Raw genomic sequence first — 21,068 nt, forward strand, 5'->3', positions numbered from 1 at the left:
TATTTCACCCTGGTCCTGCCATGCATTCCTGCTTCTTTTTTGTATAGGGAAAACTGGTTCTTTTTTAATACATAATTTTAGTAGAAATACTTTTGCGTGGAGCTATCTCCTCTCAAGTTGTTCTTCTGGCATAGTATCAGAGGAATAAGGTAATTTTTGTCACCACCAATTAAAAAGTTTTACGAAACAGGACCGTTATAAAACAATTAAACCTTGCAAATGCAGTAGTCTCTAGGAGGGAAACCCTGGAGGAAATTCTGCTTATTAAAATTGCAATTTTAGTTTCCATTAAAAAGGAGAATAAGACAACAGAAGATGGGCTGGCAAGACAAATTATTTCTTAATGTCAGTTGAGCTTATTTCAAATGAGATAACATATCTACACCAGGTTGGGTTCAACACATTTTTGCGTCCTCAACTCATTTATCTAATTCAGTCATCTTGATTATAGCCTCATGGACCTTCATTTTCAGAGGAAGAATTTTGCAACAAACAACCTACACAACACGCTGATTACTGAACAGTTAATTCTAATTAACTTGGCTATGGCAAGAGAATTTTGATAAAGTCCTAGAATGCAAATACAGTTTGGTTATTCTGGCCAAACTTATATAAAATAAAAACCCACAGCAGAGTCTCCAGATGAGACATCAGAGTGATAGGGATCTAATTTAAAGAAACAAATGAGAAAATTAAAATCACAAATAATTTATTCTTCCGTTAGAATTGATGGAGTACAGTTTTAAATAGCAATGAAGTACACAGTGGTGGAAAATTGGCACAGAACCTACAAGCATTTCATTCATAATAATGTTCCTCATGCCATATCTGTTCAAACCTTGATGTGTATTTTCTACTGATTTTAAGAAAATTCTTTTCGCTTTAAAAATGAACAAATTGAAAATCTTGTCTTCCATGTATAATGTCATACTTACTATGAACACCAGTTGTTTTTCTCTCCCCCTGCCCCCCCGCCCCCCCCCCCCCCCCCCCCGATTGCCAACTGAAAAAAAAGAAAAAAATTTTACTCCTGGGCTAATTTTCAGTTTTGTCATTTATAAAAGTTGCCAGGAATTCTTGAATGCATATATTCCTGCACAACAGAATATCCATTTATTTATCTGATATACAGTTGCAGGACAGTCTCAAAACCAATTTTTTGTGTACTATGCTATTATCAAGGTGCTGCCTCTATCTCACATGCAACACTATAAGCATTAATGCAGTTCAAAACAAAATTTGGCATTTACTTCACCAACGGGTTTTATATTTGATGTCATAAAACATCCCTTGGTCTCATGTTAACCAATAAGAAAAATGGACATACACAAAAAATGCCCCCTTTCTAAAGATATTAACTCCCAATTAGGAAAATTTAGATAGGTTTTACAAAGTCGTCTAGGCTATTTTGATACATACAAATTATTCAACTAAAGGTTAAAATACACTTATACAATACAGTCCTGACCTCCATATTATTTTTCAAGTTCTTTGCATATTCAAACCAAGTAAAATTAACACTTGTCATTTTCTTTGTTATTGCAATTATTAAGAGGGATTACAGCTTGCTTATGCAAAGCTGTGACAAAACACTTGAGAAATAAAACCCAAACATTTATCTTGTTACCCAAAAAATGTTGCAGAAAATTGTCAAACTATGTTAGAAACAATTTTTACAAAAATGCCTCACTCAGAAAAATTGGAAAGCTTAAAAAATTAATCTTTGCACAAGACTATATTATACTGTCCTTAATTATGTTCCCATTTAGATAACTGGGATTCTCATTCTTTGTACATGGACCTATCAGTGATGTATGATGCTCTCCATCTTTTTTCACTGTTATCTTTATTGTACACCATTTCGAGACTTATACAATCAAGCACTTATCATGCCCCTACCCATTTTTAACAGTAGATTTCTTATCCTGCCCAGTGAGTAGTGTACTGTCTTGCATATTCACCACATGAAAAACATAATATACAAAATATTGCTGCTGTAAAAAGTGTGCATTTCCCCCTTTCCCCCTACAAAAAAAATCTGTGGAAAAAATATTAAATTCCCATAACCTTCATAAACATACAAAGCTGTTCGCACCTTTCAGTCTGTAACAGTCTATTTGACATACAGTTCTCAACTCACTGCAAATTGTTATGTCACATATTTTCTGTCCAATATTGCCATCTAGAGTAGAGATGTGAAATCAGTTTCTGAGAATCTACAGTCTTTAACAATTAACCCATAAAGACTGTATACCATAAAACAGCCACAAGATTTTTCCAAAAGCTAGATGGAATGGGAGGTTCTCATCTCAGGAACATGTCCACAGTGCTGAGGAGACAATATGGCTGCTAACAGATATTGCCTACTGGAATGTGAGTACTTTTTCACTGTTGATAATTCCCATACTGACCCTAAAAAAAAAAAACAACAAAAAAAACAACAAACCACATCAAAATACATCATTAGACCACAAGGCATATTTTCCTGTATTAAAAGCTGAAATCAGAAGACCATCCAAATAAACTATGAAGTTAAAAGGTGGAAACAAATAACAATAAATGATAAACCAACATGAGTAAGTGGTACAGTTTCATCTCACTAAAAAACCTTTGTGTTTTAATGTAAAAAGTAAGACGGATGATATGGATTTAAAGCCAGGAACCTAATTTGACCAGAAAAGTATACCTTTGGATTCAATAGACTACTGTGAAATTTGCAGAACAACATCAGAAATAAAAGATGGGAATTACTTCCCACCTAAACTTTGAAAATTATTTCAAAAAGACAAGGTCACCTAAATTCAAAGTAATTTAGGAAACTAACCTGCCTTCAGAGATACCTAAAAATATTCATGTATCAAGCATCACAGAATGGACTGATACATGTATCTCAAAAACCAAGGCACATCCCAGTGAACATAAAGAACTAGTCAACATATCCTATGGGAATCAATTACTCCATACATCCGACACATAGAATTATTACCCTTATTGATATTCTCTATTTCTTTTGACAGAATGTCATGTACTGCAGAGGAGGGCAGAGGTGAAAGCATCAACGCTACATGCTTACCATGATCCTTCACCACAGGGTTCAAGGCTTGCACACAAGTAGTGTGCTAGGAAGCGAACATTCTCCAAACCGCAGTCCTGCCACCATTCCACATTAAGTACCATCATGATAAGGCAGTATTTTAAATTCCAGTTTTATGTTACAATGCCAGTTTTTTCCATTGTAATATGGCAATCAGTCAGGAAGAAGAGTTTCAGAACAGCTGCCAGATGAGAATTTAAGCAGCGCAATTCCTATGGGAATGGCTAGTATGAAAGAGAGGTCTTCTATAATTGAGTTTCCCAGTGGAACTTAGGCTCTACTCCTCCAGTTTGTGCAGTCTATCTACAGAGAGGGTTATCCACTTCTACTGCAAAGAAAGCTGGAAGAAACTCAGCAAATTGAGATTAAGTTTCCTTGACCCTACATTTGCCACAAGAAAAGCATTTTCCTGTAGCTTATTATTTGCAGGAGGAAGCTATTAGTTCAGTGCATAAGCATTTTGTTTATCTGTTAAATAATTAGAAGTAATTGCATCTCTAAACTACCACACTGAAAGAGTTCGTTCCTTCTTCCTTGTATTTTCTAATTTCTGTAGAAAGGAAGCCAACTGTTCTCCTTTAAAAATGCAGGCAATTGTGGCTATTCTTATTTCCAAGGGAAAGTTCTTCTTGAAAGTTCAACTCATCTTCTACTGACATATCAGGATTTTATTTAAACACTAGAACCTCAACTTGATTGTAAGGTATATTTAGTTAATCTCCATTTTATTTATGCTGAGAAAGTAATAGCGTATGTTTTAATGATATTTCTGGATTCATATTGCAAATATTAATTTTTACAGTTTAGTACCTTCTACAGGAATAAAACCTCCATTTCATCCTTTAATTAGAAGACAGTTTTTTTATAGGAGTCCTCCACTACAACTCCAGCCTAAAGTTGTGGTGGTTCTTGTTTGTTTTAAACTTATCTTAGCAGTGATAAGAAAGCAGCAGTTGATTTGCAGGTCACCTCTTTCCCATGTTTAGTGTTCCTTTACATTGCCTGGAGAAAATCTGTGCAAAAATAGGCTTCATGTCTCCCTACACAGCTCTACAGTAGAAGGACCTCTGTTGCACACCTGAAGCTATTCTGCAACTGGAGAGGATTTGTGTTTGTGGAAAATCAATTCAACCATTTTTATTGCAAAGCAGTAATGAAGAATGATCTACCATGAGATTTAGGAACCTCATCTTTCATAGTAGACATTCACCATGAGGCTATGAAACAGATCACCTTAATTTTTAAGGTCCAAAAATATTGCCTGGAGGGCCTCACTTTGCCAAACTGCATTAAAACTTTGCAAACGCAGAAGAGAATGACTAATCACACCTCAAGACAAATGGTTCTGGGTAACTTGCCTGGAAATAAAGTCCCTGAGAATTGTATATACACACCTGACAGACCATGTCCTCAAGTTTGTTAGTTTAAACGTCCACAAGAAACTAAGATTATCAAATGAGTGTGTAAGAATCACAACTTTCTCATCAAATGAAAGAATACCTGGTCATATCCATAAGGCCTCTGCTGTGGTGGCTGTGGTGGCCCAGGCTGTGTGGGTCTGTATCCCCCATACTGCTGGCCTTGTCCTTGTGGATAATTGGGATACTGAGGTCCTGGACCACTCTGGGAGGGGCCTGGAGATCATTAAAATGGAAACAAACAAACAAACAAAAGAAAGATTGCTTAGGATGTTAGGAAAAAGAACAGTAAAACCATTGAATTTTACAATTGAGCAAGGCTGCAAGTATCACTACTGTGTAATTAGGTCTCTTCCTACTTAAAAACCTAACAGGGATCAGTGGTGCTCCCCTCACCCTGGAAAAGCACCTTAGCTGACAGGGCCTGTGCTCCAACCACAGAAACCTTTACCTTTATTGATATATTAATTATTTATTATCAATGCATGTAGTTCCACACATGAGGTCATAGGACAGGGAAGAACAAGGCAAGAAATGACAAATCACACAGACGAGCACTTCCAGGATTTAGGGAGGCACGCTCTTCTCCTGCTGTATGCTGCTCCAGTTCCAGAAATTTGTAATGCCAGGAGCAGCCAGATGATCAGCTGCATTTAGCATTTGGACCTTTTGAAGAGACTAGCAGTGCTGCACTGCTTGAAAGTCAGTTCTCACACTACAGCAGGCAATCATAAATGGGATGTCAGACAAGCAAGTTACATGCATAAAATGTGAGATGTAACAACAGTAAACACTATTGTGGGATGGAAAAAGGCACCCTCTACTCCATACTCATCTGGTCATCTTAACTTTCTAGGAAAAGGGTATTAAAAAAGCCTTTGGCTCCAGCCTTTTTTGGCTGTAAAAGGAAGCTGTTCTTTTGTCAATAGAAACTCTTTCTGTTACTACTCACAGGGACTCAGCCTGTCTACCATTGGAAGCTGCACATTACTACCATCAGGCAGTGCAGCTGTGTTCTAAACAAAATTAACCTCATCCCCTGCCTTGGGAGAGGTAGTGTACTGTGTATTTCAGTGACACTCCATATGGATCTTTTGCAATGGATCTAAGTTAGCTTTTTCAACACCACCCCTTAAAAACTGGCACAGTCAGCAAGATATGCAACTCTTCAGAATTACTTTCTTTTAAACAAACCAACACCATTTTTTTCCCCCCCTCAGAAAAAACAGATGAGTATTAGCAATAATGTAATTCAGTGCTAGAGAAGGCTACTTTTAGCTACGTTAAGATGACATCAGCTGGTAACTCCTTCAGTAATTCTGGATCTATAAGACAGTCAAAAAGATGACCTGGAGAAGAAAAGCTCCATATGCTATTACCATTCTCCTCAGGCCTCAGATCCCCTTGAACTATGCAGTTTCAGCTTTCTACAGTGGAACAAAACCTTAAAGATTGATAATAATGACTGGGATGCTGATTTATTTTTGCAAATTAGAAAGCAATTAAATATTAAATGGAGCAAGGACACTACATCCTAAAAAGTGCTGTGTTCATCTGACAAATGAAACTTGGTTTTATTTATTCATGGTGATTTTTTATAGTTGAATTCTAAATATTCAGTGACAGGTTTTATTAAATAAAAATGGAACTTCAATATAGAAATTGAGAAGTATGCTATTTGGGTTTACAAATTATGGTGGGTAAGTCGCTCCAACAGATTTCTTCATTCCTTTCCTCTAGTATTTCTTAACCCAAATTTTCAGAGTAAGTCAGATTTTATTTCTTTACTTACAAAATTTAGAATAGTGAGCTAGATGGACCTTCACTCTGATCTTCATTCTGTTACTATGTTATGTTTAGCAGAATATAAGTACGTGAATATTATTTTAGAACTATCAATTCATCCATAACCTCCAAAAGGAGAAAACTTGCTAAAGATCCTCTTGAAACTTAACTCTGTCTCATTAATATTGTATTTAATGCAAATCTGGCATTTATCTACATGGCAAACAAGTCATCCATGCGCTTCCTTGCATACCCACAATGCTGAAAATTTTAGCACTTAAACCTGCAACAAAACTAAAAGTTAAAATATATGGAATTAGATTTCAGATTCCTTCTTCTGAGATAAGTATGTTCAGCTTTACAATATGCAAGCAAGTAAAACTTAAAAGAGCAGTATTTTCAGCATGGTCTTCTGACCTCAAGTTTTCAGAAGTAATGCACAAAAATTACATGCTACAAGTTTCCTGTTTGGGAGGTTTTCCCTGAACCCAAGGACTACATTATCTCACCTGTGGCAGAGGATTTCTCATTCCTGCCATACATCAAAAGGTTTGCACTACTAGTGCAAATTTATATGACAAACTTTCTTGAAAGCTGCATTGGCAATGCTTATATTCATTTCCTTACTGATCAGTACAAGAATTTTAAAAGAATGATTCATGTATGTTGGATGAAATTTTAAATTAGTTTTTAGAAGATTTTGCCCTAAATGGCAAGTCCAAGGATGAAAGGGTATAAATGGCTCTTTGCGATCTTTATGCCCTCCTGACCATGTTCACCTACAGAGGACAGAAAAGAGCAGAGTCTTTCTGTGTCTTTCTGAATTACAGACACCTGTTATAACATTGTCTAGTCAGTCACCTTCGTTTTTTTTCTACCACATGGTCCTAGATTGCCAATAGATCTACTTCCCAAAAGATACCGTCTTCTACACTTTCTTGTTTCGGACCAGTGAAATTGCAGGCATACAGCTTTTTTGGACAAGCCTGGCCTTTCAACCCAGTAAAAACAGGGATAGAATAACATATGAGGATCTCTCTCAGTCTTTTCTGTCATTGCTCTCTGTGTCTTCAGGTTCTTACCATAACCCTGCTGTTGTCCTGGATAGCCCTGTTGGCCTGGATATTGCTGCTGTTGTGGTGGATAACCCTGCTGTTGGGGTGGTCCTTGATATGCATCTTGCTGCTGACCATATTGTGAGTTTCCTGTAAAATCATTGGAAGAAAGCAAAAACTTATAAAGATACCTACTTTATTAATTTTTTCCTTCTAAGATGCACAGCCAACAACACAAGAACAAAATGAAAATGCAATACTGATTTCAAAAACTGAAGAAAACAAAGAAAACTCAAACCAAACAGAAGGAATTCGGCCAAACAAACTGCAGTTAAAGCCAATTTTGCAAAGTTGAACTGCAGCATTTTCAGCATCTCTGCCAAACGAGCATTACATTTACTGGAACATCACAGTCATAAGATCATGACTATGCTAAATAAAATAAAAAAAGACAAAATTAAGGACAGCTACAAGAGCACAGACTAGCTACACAAGATCAGCAAGCTGTTTCCTAACGGCACTATAATTATACAAAATATATACACACACAAAAAGATATACAACTGAACCAACAAATTTATGTTTAAATAAAAATTTCCATTGAGGTAAAAAAAAAAAAAATATCTAGAGTGTTTTAGTCATTTTACTGTTGTTAGAAATGGCACATTGTGGTTATATATTTTAGGTGTTTGCAAGAAATTATTCTGAATGCTTCAAGTTCCCTGCAATTTTCAAGACAGGCAGCAACTAGTATTCTACAAGAGCTTTGCATGGGTTTAAGTCGTGTTGTGTAAGAATTTTTGTTCCCGTTGCAGGTGGGGGAGGAAAGGGAATGTATGTGCGTATGTGTGTGAAGGTATATAGATACCTCCTTCGTAGTAATGTTGTGAGGAATCCTCATAAGGCCTATCGTAGCCTTGTTCAGGATACGACGGTTGCTGATAACCGTAATCATTATGACCTACATCAATTCGACAAGAGACAGGAAGAAACGTTAATGGCCTCTGAGTGAAAACGCTAAAAATATTTCATTTCTCAGAAAAATGAAAAAAATTTCAACTGGATATACATGAAAAAGAATTTTCAATTGTATTAGCCAAAGACTTATTAATATGATTTCCTTTCATATTGAATTAACATGTGACAGGAAAAAAAAAAAAGGCTTAGTGCAGTAGTTTTAGCAACATCACAGCAAGGGATGGTCTTAACCTTCTGATAATCCTTGTTGGGGGGGCAGGGGGGAGAAGTACTTTATCTTTCACTCAAAAAAAAAAAAAAAAAGGAAAGCATTTAGGCCTTTCACATGTAAATAACCTGAATTAAATTAGAATGAACAAAGAAAGCAATTATCATACTTTGTCTAACACCTGTTCTGCTGATCTCCAATTCAAAAGCATATGCTAAAAGCAGTGTGAAATATAACAAATAAAGCTCAATGAAGTTATGAACCACAGTCTACATTAGATTTTGCTTTTAAGTGACAGAAAAACAACATTCTCAAGGTTTTCCCTACAAACAGAATTCCTACAAGTCTTAAGAAAACTATTCCTCTTACATTCCAGTCCTGAGTAGGATCATTACAAACAAACCTTTCTTTTCAGAGACTACAGGCATCTCTGATTAAGAAACCAATATATGCAGTAAGCACCCCACCTGTTGTTGTTTTCAGAACAAATATATTTTGTCTTACAGATGACCAAAATATATCTTTTTGCTAACTTGGTCAAGAAAACAAGCCAAAATTGTGTTTTAATTTGAAATTAAATTATACAAATTATATAAATTTGGAATAAAATTTTAGAATAAAAATAAGGAAAGGAGAAAATAGTTCTAAAACTAAGTGGTCTTTGTAATTAGTTCTGCAACTGTACCATACGTCATTGACTGAATCTAATATAAATACATAACAATTAAAACAAGTCTTATATTCTTTTTAAGTTCTACATAAGAGTAATAATGAGGTAATGATCAAGAATGAATCTTTAGAAGGAACGGGTCTAAGAAAAGTAATCTGTGCTGCCACAGAGCTGTTGATGGTAACATTGAATTGCCCTTACTAAATTAAATTGCCTGTAACCATTTAAAGTTCATGAGTATAACATAAAAGTTCCAAAATGAAAGCTTAATAATTAAGAGTTAATGCAACTTGGAAAGTAACTCTGCACGTGTATCTCCAAAAATAACACATGTAAGCTTCTATAGACATGGCTTGATGTAACTTAAAGTCAATTTAATAGAAATTAAAACTCAAACAACTAACTTGTATCCTTTTATTTACAATAAGTAGTTGCTTTGGCAATTACACAGCTTTGCTTTGTATACATTTTTAAAATGTTAACATCTACCACATTCCTTGAACTTCATAAGATACCATTAAGTTGCACACACGGTTATCACAGTAGTCATGAGTCAGCATCTTTGTTCTCCCAGTCTCTGCTCAGCCTAAAAACAGGTTAATTACAACTTTTCTAACTTATAACGCAATCCAATAGCCTTCAGCACTCTAAATTTCAAGAGGTAGGAGGACAGATATATGAAATTCAAAGTTCTGGTCTTGTCTTGAAAGTACTAGCGGGACTTCTAAAGAGGATTCACAATTACAATCTCCTCAGGGCAGGGACCATTTTATTTCTTTGTAAAAATTAAACTAAAGGCCCATACCATAGCAGCAATAACACATTTGTGCGACTTATATGAAAACTAAACACTAAGTTAAAAAATAGAATATTTACAGAAAAACCACATCTTTGTAGCAAGTTTTTCCACTTCAATAAAATCTTTAATAAAAGGATATCGCCCCATCTCTTATTTATAAGAAAGTTATGACTGTTTTAATTCATCTCAATTATATTAGATATGCTAAGGAACCTTCCATGCTTTTAGATAAACCAATTGCAGAACTTCATTTTGAAATACTAAAACTGTTGTTAGAGATTCAAATGGGAGTATTAGAAATTACATGCTTTGAGTAGTTGTATAATTAACTAGTCATAGTAACTTAAACTGTAGTAACAATTCTGAATTTGGAAAGTTTTGTGAATGTGAGGTATGATATCCAATTACTATTCTTGCCTTATTCCCTAATTTTGGGCATATGACTACATTAGTATTGGGCAGGTATAGAAAATGGGAAAGTTAACATTTATGAGAGATTACCATCAGGGTAATATTGCTGGTTCATGCCTTCTGGAGGACCTTGTCCACCATGACTGTATTGGTCCCCATAATAGTCTTCCTGGCCTGAGTACTGCTGTGGTGGGCCTGAAAAACCACAACCAGTCAATACGTAAATAACTTGTTTTCTCTGTTATAAAGCCTGCTAATTTCTGATTCTAGTATGAGAAATATTTCTCAAATGTACTCCCCACCCATATCGTTGCATTTCAGACAACATATGTAATCTGGTTTACTTAAAAAAAAAAAAAAAAAAAAAAAGAAGAAAAGAAAGAAAAAAGATCTCTATATACACACACACACAGAGTTGTTTGGCTGCACTAGATCGAGCACATAATATATCAAACTTCAGTTTTGAGCTCATTTTAGGAACATGTGTATAACAGACTGTGTTAAAAATAAAGTTATTCCTTTTCTAAAAGGACTGGAAGGAAAAAAAAAAGAAAGAAACAAGATTGTGCAACATTGTTCCTTTTTTGTAATTGAGCAAATTCAGAACGAAGCAGGTACTCTGTTCGTTTTCTGTACCTATCATTTAAATATCGAAACAGAATTCTGCACCAGCATATCTGAGATGTGTATTTTTATACACTTTTTGTCAGAAAGAACTCAAAACAAAGAAATACTTGTCTTCACGTTTCATGGTGATACCAGTAATCTGTTGCTGCAAGAACCACCCTTAAAAGGATAACAAAAAGAGTCTGCAAACAAAGTCTGTGACACCCAATGACTTGATCAGAATTTGGTGTAAGCAAGGAAGTGATTTAAAATAGTTTTAAAGATGGTTATTTAAAATCAATGTAAAAACACTGAAGTTAAGTCCTACCTTGCTGTGGCGGCCTGTATGGAGGAATCTGTCTCTGACCCATCATGTGATTTCCTTGGTTAACTTGGCCCATCATTCCCATAGGTGGCTGCTGCCCCTGGTAATGCTGGCCACCTGCTTGTGGCATGTTGTATTGCTGGGAGGGAGGCTGCTGGTGCATCATTGGACCTGCAAAACGAGAAGTAGCAAATATGTTGTCTGTAACACATGATTTGTGATTAAATCTTTCAAAAAGAACATTGAAAACCCAACCTTTAATAAGGCTGCTTTCTAGATGATTTTTCTTCAAACTACACAAACATCAGTTTATTCATGCACAAAGATAACTGAAACGCTTTCGCCATTTTTTGTTTGTTTTAAAAAGCTCCTGCAAAGCGTAGATGAAAACCTGACAGTGAAACCTTGGTAAGTCATAGAAAAATCAGTCAACATTGTAAACTCTTCATGGCATAATTTTAATACACGTGTAGTTGCTGTTGTAGTTCATCAACAAGCTCTTATCACAAAATAAGCAATTTTATTTAGCCTGTAAAGACAAACCATGTGTACCAGTAAGTCAGGCAATCACACAACAGGCAGTATGCAGAAAGGCCCACAGGAATATATGCTCTGCCCTCCACTGAACAGTCCCAAGCAGCCTGTAACAAAAAGCTTCTTTCATACCAAGATGCACCAAGTTTCTGTGAATCACAGAAAAAGACCAGGAGAGATCAAGTACTGTCTATGTTTTATCAACTGAGAAAATCTGATTAAGGCTGAACTTGGGAGAAATGCAAACTTCAGTAATGAAAACAGACAGTTAAAAGAGCACCCTATTGACACCATACAGCAAAGAAAGTTATGGTTACACCATTTCGTTATATGAGATTGCAGGTTACATTGATTTAACAAAGAACAGCTTCTTCACTTCCTCTGTAGTTCCACTTCAGAAAAGTTATTCCAGTATAAAAATATGAGGAGGAAAGAGTTGTGACAAGGAGTTAAACTTCTTAAACAACATATTTTTATAATACATTAATTCAAACCACTTAACACATATTGCACACTTCCTAATGGTGAAACCCTAAGCTTTTTTTTCCTTTTTAAAAAATTTATTTTATAAACTACTAAGACAACAACTAACCAATATCACAAATCAAACCATCAAACTAGCACAGCCACTCCTCAGCCCCATCCCAGGAGAAAAAGGAAGGTTATCATCTAGTTTTCTGTATGCTAGATTTTGCCATTGCATTTACTATTTTTAAATAACTAGGTGCTGGAGCACAAGCAGAAAGTCCTATGTGAAACAACAGTACTGGAAAATTACCTAGACACAGTCAATACTGACAATGGATTTACATAAGGAAAGGAATACACAGTTACTTAGATCCTGTTTATGTGGGGTTACGAGAGAAAGTTAAGCCAAATTAATTAATGGTATGAATTCAAAGTGCGTTAGTTAAATCCCATTAAACCCCTGTGTGGAATGTCTCGGTGAGAAGCAAAATGGCCTTAGTTCTGTTAAGCTTCATTTTCCTCTTAAGGTAAATATTGGCCACTCTTAAAATGATCCAGTTATGCTTCCACCCTTCAGCATGGCAGTTTCTGTGTCCTGATTTTGAAGAAAAAAAGTGGTTTAAATTGAGATACTGTAATTATTTTTCACTTAGCAAAAATATATTTCTTTTTTTGATCTTCTGAACGAGTAGGTAATTTAGATCATTCTACTTCACTGCTCCTCTCTTCAGAGGTACTGGGAAACATTAGGCAGCCTCGAAAAAAAATAAAAACTTGTTGCCATAATATTCCTAGATCTCAAGAAAGCTTGTTAATTAACAATATTAATATTAGTCACAATACAATGTGATAAAATGTGTTGGGTCCCCATGGTGCAATGTAGAGGTTTTCTGTTTGCTTTTTAAATTAGAACTTCATTAACGCTTTGTAGAGCCACAATGAGAATTCACTACCCTGTATCAGACTGTGTATTGTGTTAATAACAGAATGCCTGGCTTCCTTCCAGTTTGGTTCACATCTCTCTCTTATTAAGAAGATACCTAAAAGAAGAACCATGGTCTCTATCGTCTCATGCAACAGAACCATTTTATGGGGTAGTTTTGAGGGGTAAGAGAACTTTGAATTTGTTTTTTCTTTTGAAAGAAGACAGTTAACTCTATCCCAGCTGAAACCAGGACACCTACATTAAAGCTACATTTATTCATCGTATAATACGTCAAGATGACGTAAAACTAACCTAGAAAACCCCTTCACAAAAGTGAAGTCAAAAACTTAAGACCATTAGTTCATGATCTAAGACTTTCTCATATTTGTAGTACATATTTTTACAGCCCACTTAAAATACAGCTCTTGAATGTCCAATCAGGTTACCGCAAACTACGCTCAGTGGAAGTCATGACCTCTTCCTGACTTGGAGGGAAGACTTCACACACAGAAGTTCACAAAACTGTGCACTGCAAGAGAATGCTCACTGTTTTCAAAAATTCTCCTTAGAAATTCTTTTTTTGGTGAATTTCTACGACTATTTATTCCAGAGAGGACAAAATACTGTATTTGTACAGAGTCCAAAATGAGTCTACAGTCCAAAATGCGTCCAAGAAAATATTGTGTAGGACTATCCCTGTAAATATGCAAGTACACAAGCGGACTATTGTCTTTCCAAGAAACTATTTTAACTTTGGTAGTACAAAAGCCCTATAAATGTTTCTGTATATTCAGAAGGCAGCCTTCACACATCAATAGACTGGAAGCATTCCTGGAATAAAAGTCTAAAGAAAAAGATGCCAGGAAGTAATACTGTAGGTCCTGTGAGTAGTACAGGCAATTTTGGTAGTCATAAAACAGGCATTTGAAATGCACAGTGTAGACCCAAATCAGTCTTACGAAGTAAGTGAATGTATAAAGCAAGCCAGGACAACAGGTTCTAACTGAACTGCTCATTGTTCAATTTTATTAAAAATAGTGTACATTATCAAGAATACACAACATTTTCCTCAACTGCTCATTTCAAATCTGAGACCAGAAGTGCACTGAGGATGAATCACAGAATCATAGAATGGTTTGGGTTGGAAGGGACCTTAAAGATCATCTAGTTCCAAGCCCTCTGCCACAGGCAGGGACACCTTCCACTAGACCAGGCTGCTCATCCAACCTAGCCTGGAACACTTCCAGGGATGGGGCATCCACAACCTCTCTGGGCAACCTGTTTCAGTGCCCCACCACCCTCATAGTGAAGAGCTTCTTTCTTACGTCTAATCTAAATCTACCCTCTTTCCGTTTAAAGCCATTACCCCTTGTCCTGTCACTACATGTCCTTGTAAAAAGTCTGTCTCCAGCTTTCCTGTAGGCCCCCTTTAGGAACTGGAAGGCTGCTATAAGGTCTCCCTGGAGCCTTCTCTTCTCTGGGCTAAACAACCCCAACTCTCTCAGCCTGTCTTCATAGGAGAGGTGCTCCAGCCCTCTGATCATCTTCATGGCCCTCCTCTGGACCTGTTCAAGCAGGTCCAGAGGAGGATGAAAGAGCTGCAGAAAAACTTAGTGGTTTAAAATGGTCTCCTTAGCTTTATCTCTTCTACTGAAACTCAGATACTGGTGGCAAATGCTATGAGAAGACAAGAATAACTGCTGACATAGTTGAAACTTCTGAAGAAGCAGAAAAGTGAACAACCACATGCATAAGTGAACTGGTGGCTCTGCCGTTCTGATTAAAGAGCTATGGAAGCAGCTGGGTATAACTAAAAAGCAACGGTACAAGCTATTGTCTCTTCAGTCTTCAAAAATATTTTAGTTTTGCTCCTAAGAAGAGGTCTATTCTTTAGGCATTTCACAACGTGCACGCGTATCAGTAATGCAATTGAATATGCACATCTAGAGTATCAGAAAAGTACATCGTGCCAGATTTACCATGGTAAATCTTGTCATTGTGTCCACTGTTACATAAATAACAAAATCTATACCTAGCAATGCAGCAGCTCTCAGCAAAACTTTCTCGTTGTTTTTCTTTGTTTACAAAAAAATGCTTGCTTTTAAACATAAGTGATGGTGGTAATTCTTGCAAGAGCTAGCTTAGGAACTCCACTTTAGGGTAAATTTAACTTGCCATTTTCTCAAGATTCTTGACAAAAGCTACAATTCAGATGTACTCGGTCAAATGAACCAAAATCTTAAAGGTGTTTTAACATGAGGGGCAGTTTAAATACCATCTCAAAAGACTTTGAGGATACAAAATTTTTTACTACTCCTAATATATGATTTAGGTTGCAAATTAAAGGTAGTAGAAATTTCTTCACACTTGCTTATTCCACAAAGTTCTCATCTCAAACTGAACCATAATTTCAAGTGTTAAGAAAAAAAAAAAACATAAAAATAAGTCATACAAGAAAATTCCTTAGTACCAACATCACCTATCACATTTTACACTACGGAAGGAAGATGAAAAAACAAGCACTATGGCACCTGTTTATATCTTTTTTTTTTTTTTTCATGATAGGAGAACTGCAGTGTCTTCTACAGCTAGATATGCTACAAATCCCGCTTTAGCATGATGGCACTTCAGAAGGTGGAGGCAATTTTATTTTTCTTTAACAGGTTAGGTGTGCAAAAAATTGAGACTGTCCTGCTTTGTCCATGACATCATGACTCCTGTAAGCATTTGAGGTATTTAAACGTAACAGCCCCTGCTTACATGGGAATGAACAGATGGCAAGACATTCACAAAAGGTCCTCAACCTCGGGAATCATTTTATCCTGATCTGTCATACATGAATATGTTTATATTTCAGATAACACTGATGTTCCTATCTTTATGTTCCTCTGCACCTGCCTCACCTCTGCTGTCTCTGTGATCTCTTCATATTTGCTTGTAATTGAAACAGCTCTCAAACATTAATGGAATTTTTGTAAGCTTATATAAATGAAACTGTCATTAAAACAATCTCAGCACCAGATGCAACAATTGGTCTTCTGCAAATAATTGAGTCAACATGATATTTTCACGTCGAGTTCACCTGTTAAAAGTAAACTAGTTCCTCTCTCTCATCCCAAGCAACGTATAATGCTCATTAAATACAGACTGGGGAGTTTGGCAACTTTGCTTCAAGTGCTTCTGGCAAGGGAACAGAATCCTAGCAAAAGGATCTGAGAAAGCATTTCTGAGATGGCCAAGCTTAACAAAACTATCTGAGAAACAAAGTTTCTGAGATGGACAAACTATAAGTTCTTCGTCCTTGAAGTATTTGAATTCTACTGTTTATTATTATTCTCTGACTGTGAAAGATCTGTTCAACATAAATAAGAGGAATTTCCATGTAAGTTTCAGGTTCCAGAAAATCATGCTTACACCTCCCCTCTGAAAAATCAAAAATTGGCAAGACTTGAAATATTTCATTCAATATAAGTAGCTTCTCATACAAAAGAAGAAATGCACCCATAAGAAAGGAGTTTCTTCCACATTCACTCAGCTCCTGCTGCTTCCTATCTTTTCCAAAAAGGTAGCCAATACTCCTTGCGGACGTCCCAGGCTGCTACAGTAGCTTTTTAATCAAGAGTCATCTATAGAGTCTTCCACTTAAAACATTCTGCTTCCTAAGTCCAAAATGACTAAACTTCTTTTAACTGGACTGACTATATAAAAACAATACCATGAAAATTTTGCTTCTCATTTAAGGTATTTCTCAGGCTAGCATTTTATTAACTAGTGCAAATCAATGATGAGTACAAAGTGGAGACAGAAAGTAAATCCAACAATGGGTTCTGTTACTATGCATTTTATTTCTTAACTAGCACTTTCTCATTTTTTCTTACTAACAACCATCTGCCTCAAAACGTGTATATACAGCAAGATGTTTTGTTTTGCACACAAAAAGTTATGCTAAAACCACACAAAAGTTAGATCAAACCTTTCTGTGTGTTGTGGTGTCTTTATCTATTATATGATAGCATGCTTTTTTTCTACAAGTACTGGCATCATTCAGTACATGGTAGCTATTATTCACTGAAAAGCTATTTCAATATTTTGTTTCCTCCTAATTGTTTGTGTGAGATGCCATGTGTAGTCAAACACTGAAGACAGAATTATTAATTTACTCATGGGTTTTCTTATGGCACTCGTAACTCATAAAAATGTCCAAATCTTCATAATGAATATACTTTCACAACACTCCGGTGAAATCAGATGGTGTCATAATCTTACCATCAGATTCATTCCTCTACAGATGGGAACCCATGCAGTGAAAGATTAAGGTCAAAAACATCTAGTAATTTTTAACAGCCAACTTGAGATGCCAAGACCTTATCTTGCAGAATATTTAGCATTATATTTAGCTAGTGCTGCTATTAACTGACAGCTATTGTTGGATCTCTCATTCTCAATACGGATCACCCCTTCATAAGGCAAAGCAGCAAAGTGTGGTTAGGGGTTCACAAATATCTCTTGACAACAATACTGAGGTTCAGAAATTTTGGTTCGTTTCTGAATGGCAGCACATGCTACCAGTTAAGAAATCTTCAAGTCACAATCTGTTTATTCCTTTTTTGTTAAACTGCACCTCGATGCATTTCCTAGCAGCTCGTTCTTGTTTCTTCACTTTGAGACACCTGCAGTATCCAAGCTTGGCTGAGACCTCTGCCCAGCCAGACTGGATCTTGGCTACCTATCTAAATCCCTCATGGTCTCACAGATTCCTCTGCTATTCTCCCCCCTGCTGTCTTGGGAGTCACAAGAGAGTGAAGATACAAAAGTATTTCCTCTAATTTGTCACCAAATCTCAACACAAATGCAACAACTAAGAGTAGAAAATGGAGGAAATGTATTAAGTAGACCTGACTGGGAATATTCTTAGGTCAAAAACCTTAGCTACCAATACATAACAAACATGGCATCTTCAGACTTAAAGACTTCCTTCCCCCCTAGGTATTTAAAGTTTGACTAATTTAGGACAATATTTTCATTGAAACAGCAAACAGCACCTTGCTGACATAACAGCCAAGTTTCAAAGCCTTGCTCTAAAGCAAGGGGCACCTGCACTCCTACATTTACATATGAAGTGCTCTATTTACTAATGTTTTTTAGAGACATTAAAGTATTTTAAAGAACATAATTTATCACCCCACTGTCAGAAATCGCTCTCCACTTCTGTGAAAGTTCCACAAAAAAAAAAAATTTAAAAATATCAGCCTTGAAGCAGACATTTGGAATGGAAAAAGTCTCAGCCTTAAGGGTCAAAATTTGGCAAAATTAGAGTTACCCAATGTGAAAGTTTACTGTGGCCCTAAGTACAGGCAATGGTACTAGCTCTTGTTTTAACTAGAGAATTTGCTCTTGTTCTTGAACCTGTAAATCGACTAGATACTGCTTTATTCTTTATTCCCCAAAGCCACTTCAGTACTATTATTTGTTCAGAACAGAAACCTTTTAAGTATCTTTCTGTCTAATTCCTAATGAGCAATTTTCAAGTTTGACAGAATACTGAAAATACAGCAGGGGAATATTATGAGAAAGAGTAAAGAACACTACTTAGAGATGAAATAATCACTAGTCCTAAATTGTAAGCCAGTCATGCAAAGTTGTTTTTTGTAGCGCAGCTTAGTGGATGACTCCCTCACACATACTGCTACATATTTACTGCTAACTCTCTGCAACTAAGACATTTAAACTGAGCATGCACAGGACTTTCCAAAAGCATCTTACAACGTTTACAAAATTACTCCATTGTGTATTGCCCAGAATACACAGATAACTTGCCAGTTCAGAGAGACAGTCAAAAATATTCCCACTTGTCATGGTTTCCTCTGCTGTGTGCCCATCTTTTGTTTCCTCTGCTGTTAAATTTTAAGAAAAATGCCATTAGCAATGTGGACAATGAAGGACTTCCCACTTTCACTACTGGCAAGAAAACGTCAGAATCATTTGTTTCGTCTTGACTTATTTTTGGTGTCTCATTAACTCTGTCTTTTGTCTGTTTTGAACCTTTCTGTGATATAATAATCAAACTGATTGATTGTACACCTCAGGAACAAATAGTATCTATGTAACAAAGTGGAGCTTTGGTCTCCAATTAGAGGATGCTGCAAGAAGAACCACCTATGCCACTGGAGGATTATTTTTTCTACAATGACCAGGGAGGGAGCCTTAGAAAAAGAAAAAAACATATTCTCCTACAGCACTAGAAAAGAGACAAAATCCTCAAGTCATATCCTTCAGCTAATATATCTACAGGAGTTCATACATATTGGGGAAAAAAACCCCATAATTGCTATAAACATGGCAGTAGCTACTTTTTTCTTCCTAAAATTCTGCAGTATGTCTTTTAGCAGGTGGTATGTCCAGATCCAATGTAGTAACGGACTTCACAGGTAAGCTGAAAATACTGCTTGCTGACTTGTAAAGCACATTTAAAAGAAAATACAGTATATATACAATTTAATAATTTGGTCTGTTGTGACTCTAATGCAATATTTTAATTCTACAATGTCCTTGCACTTCAACAAGGACGTCAACAGGATACATCATCTGTTTATGCTATGCAAATATCCTAGATACAAAATTAGTTTTGAGTTTTACTATATACACAAGGACATCTCTTGAAAACAGTAGGGAGTAGCAGATTTGTTCCTGGAACTGAATTTTATTTCTTTAAGATTAACAGACATTCCACGCTAAAACAGCATGCAGCAGAGAACACAGATTAATTGGGTATAAAAATCTGAGGGCTACCTGACTTTAATTTTTCAATTTACCCAAGAGACTGAAGAGTAGAGATGTATTTTATCAACTCAAGCAATAATAACACTTAGATAGAAGTGTAAAGTCTGAGAAAGATAAACTGTAGTTCAAACTTATAACTGATCAAAGCAGATCCATTCTCAGATTGTCACACAATCCCTGAAAACAGTTCAATGTCTGCAAATAAATAAAAAGTCACTGACACATGGGAGAAAGGAGATGTAGAGTCCTCCAAACACAGGTACAAATGCATTCAGAAAAGGAAAGCTACAAGAAAAGACCTTTAAAAAAGGCCTGTAGCTGAGAGGTTTCCTTTGCACAGAAGCTAACTGGCACCTCACTTACCTTGGTTTGGTTGCATGTTCATGTTTGGTCTGGGACCGTAGTTGCCCATTGGCTGTCCCTGGCTCATAGTCATCTGATTCTGCACTGGCATACTCTGCGAGGATGGCACTGAGTGATTATAGCCACCCATTGACCCATGGCTACTTGAAGGCATATTCATGGAACTGTTTGTCATATTGAGTTGGTTAGGTCCAGGTCCTTGCATAGGCATATGGTTAGGTCCTTCAGAACGAGACAGGGAAAAAGGTTCTACATTAAGTATCATAAAACAAGCAAATATAGTCATACTGAGTCACAAAACTTAATAAAAGTAATTAAATACAATTACATTTAAAACAAGGCTAAACCAGAGTTTGCTCATGTTTTCCCAATTTAAATTAAAAAAAAGTTAACGAAGTTCAGCTCTACTATGCAATACATTTTCTTTTGTTGAGCGGCTGAAGCTACTACAACAAGGGTGTAAATTATCATATAGCTCATTTTATATCCATTGTCATATGCAAAACTATCCTTTTTAGTACTTGCACAACATACCCTGAATTTCAACCTGAATTGCACAAGATCAGTTTAACAGCCAGCTTGGTGGCTCTATCACAGCTATATAATTGTTACAATAGCTGTAACATTTCCATTTATTCAAACAAACCAT

The 21,068-nt window shown here is 36.2% G+C and overlaps 1 protein-coding gene across 4 annotated transcripts in view; it reads right to left on the minus strand.

The window, feature by feature from the left end:
* Nucleotides 1–692: 692 nt before the first annotated feature.
* The window catches only part of SS18 (SS18 subunit of BAF chromatin remodeling complex), a 45,306-nt gene continuing 24,930 nt past the window's right edge, over nucleotides 693–21,068 (minus strand). For 2 of the 4 annotated variants that reach the window (XM_069779209.1, XM_069779210.1), the window contains exons 5-11: nucleotides 20,420–20,641; nucleotides 11,353–11,520; nucleotides 10,509–10,613; nucleotides 8,221–8,313; nucleotides 7,380–7,502; nucleotides 4,595–4,728; nucleotides 693–2,412 (exon numbers count right to left, since the gene is read on the minus strand). In XM_069779209.1, the coding sequence (XP_069635310.1) occupies nucleotides 2,386–2,412; nucleotides 4,595–4,728; nucleotides 7,380–7,502; nucleotides 8,221–8,313; nucleotides 10,509–10,613; nucleotides 11,353–11,520; nucleotides 20,420–20,641 (872 nt within the window). In that variant the 3' untranslated portion in view covers nucleotides 693–2,385. The remainder of the gene's footprint in view (nucleotides 2,413–4,594; nucleotides 4,729–7,379; nucleotides 7,503–8,220; nucleotides 8,314–10,508; nucleotides 10,614–11,352; nucleotides 11,521–20,419; nucleotides 20,642–21,068) is intronic. The other 2 variants (XM_069779211.1, XM_069779212.1) reach the window with 2 other exon arrangements.

Source organism: Haliaeetus albicilla, chromosome 3, assembly GCF_947461875.1.
Source record: "Haliaeetus albicilla chromosome 3, bHalAlb1.1, whole genome shotgun sequence".
NCBI classification, from domain to species: domain Eukaryota; kingdom Metazoa; phylum Chordata; class Aves; order Accipitriformes; family Accipitridae; genus Haliaeetus; species Haliaeetus albicilla.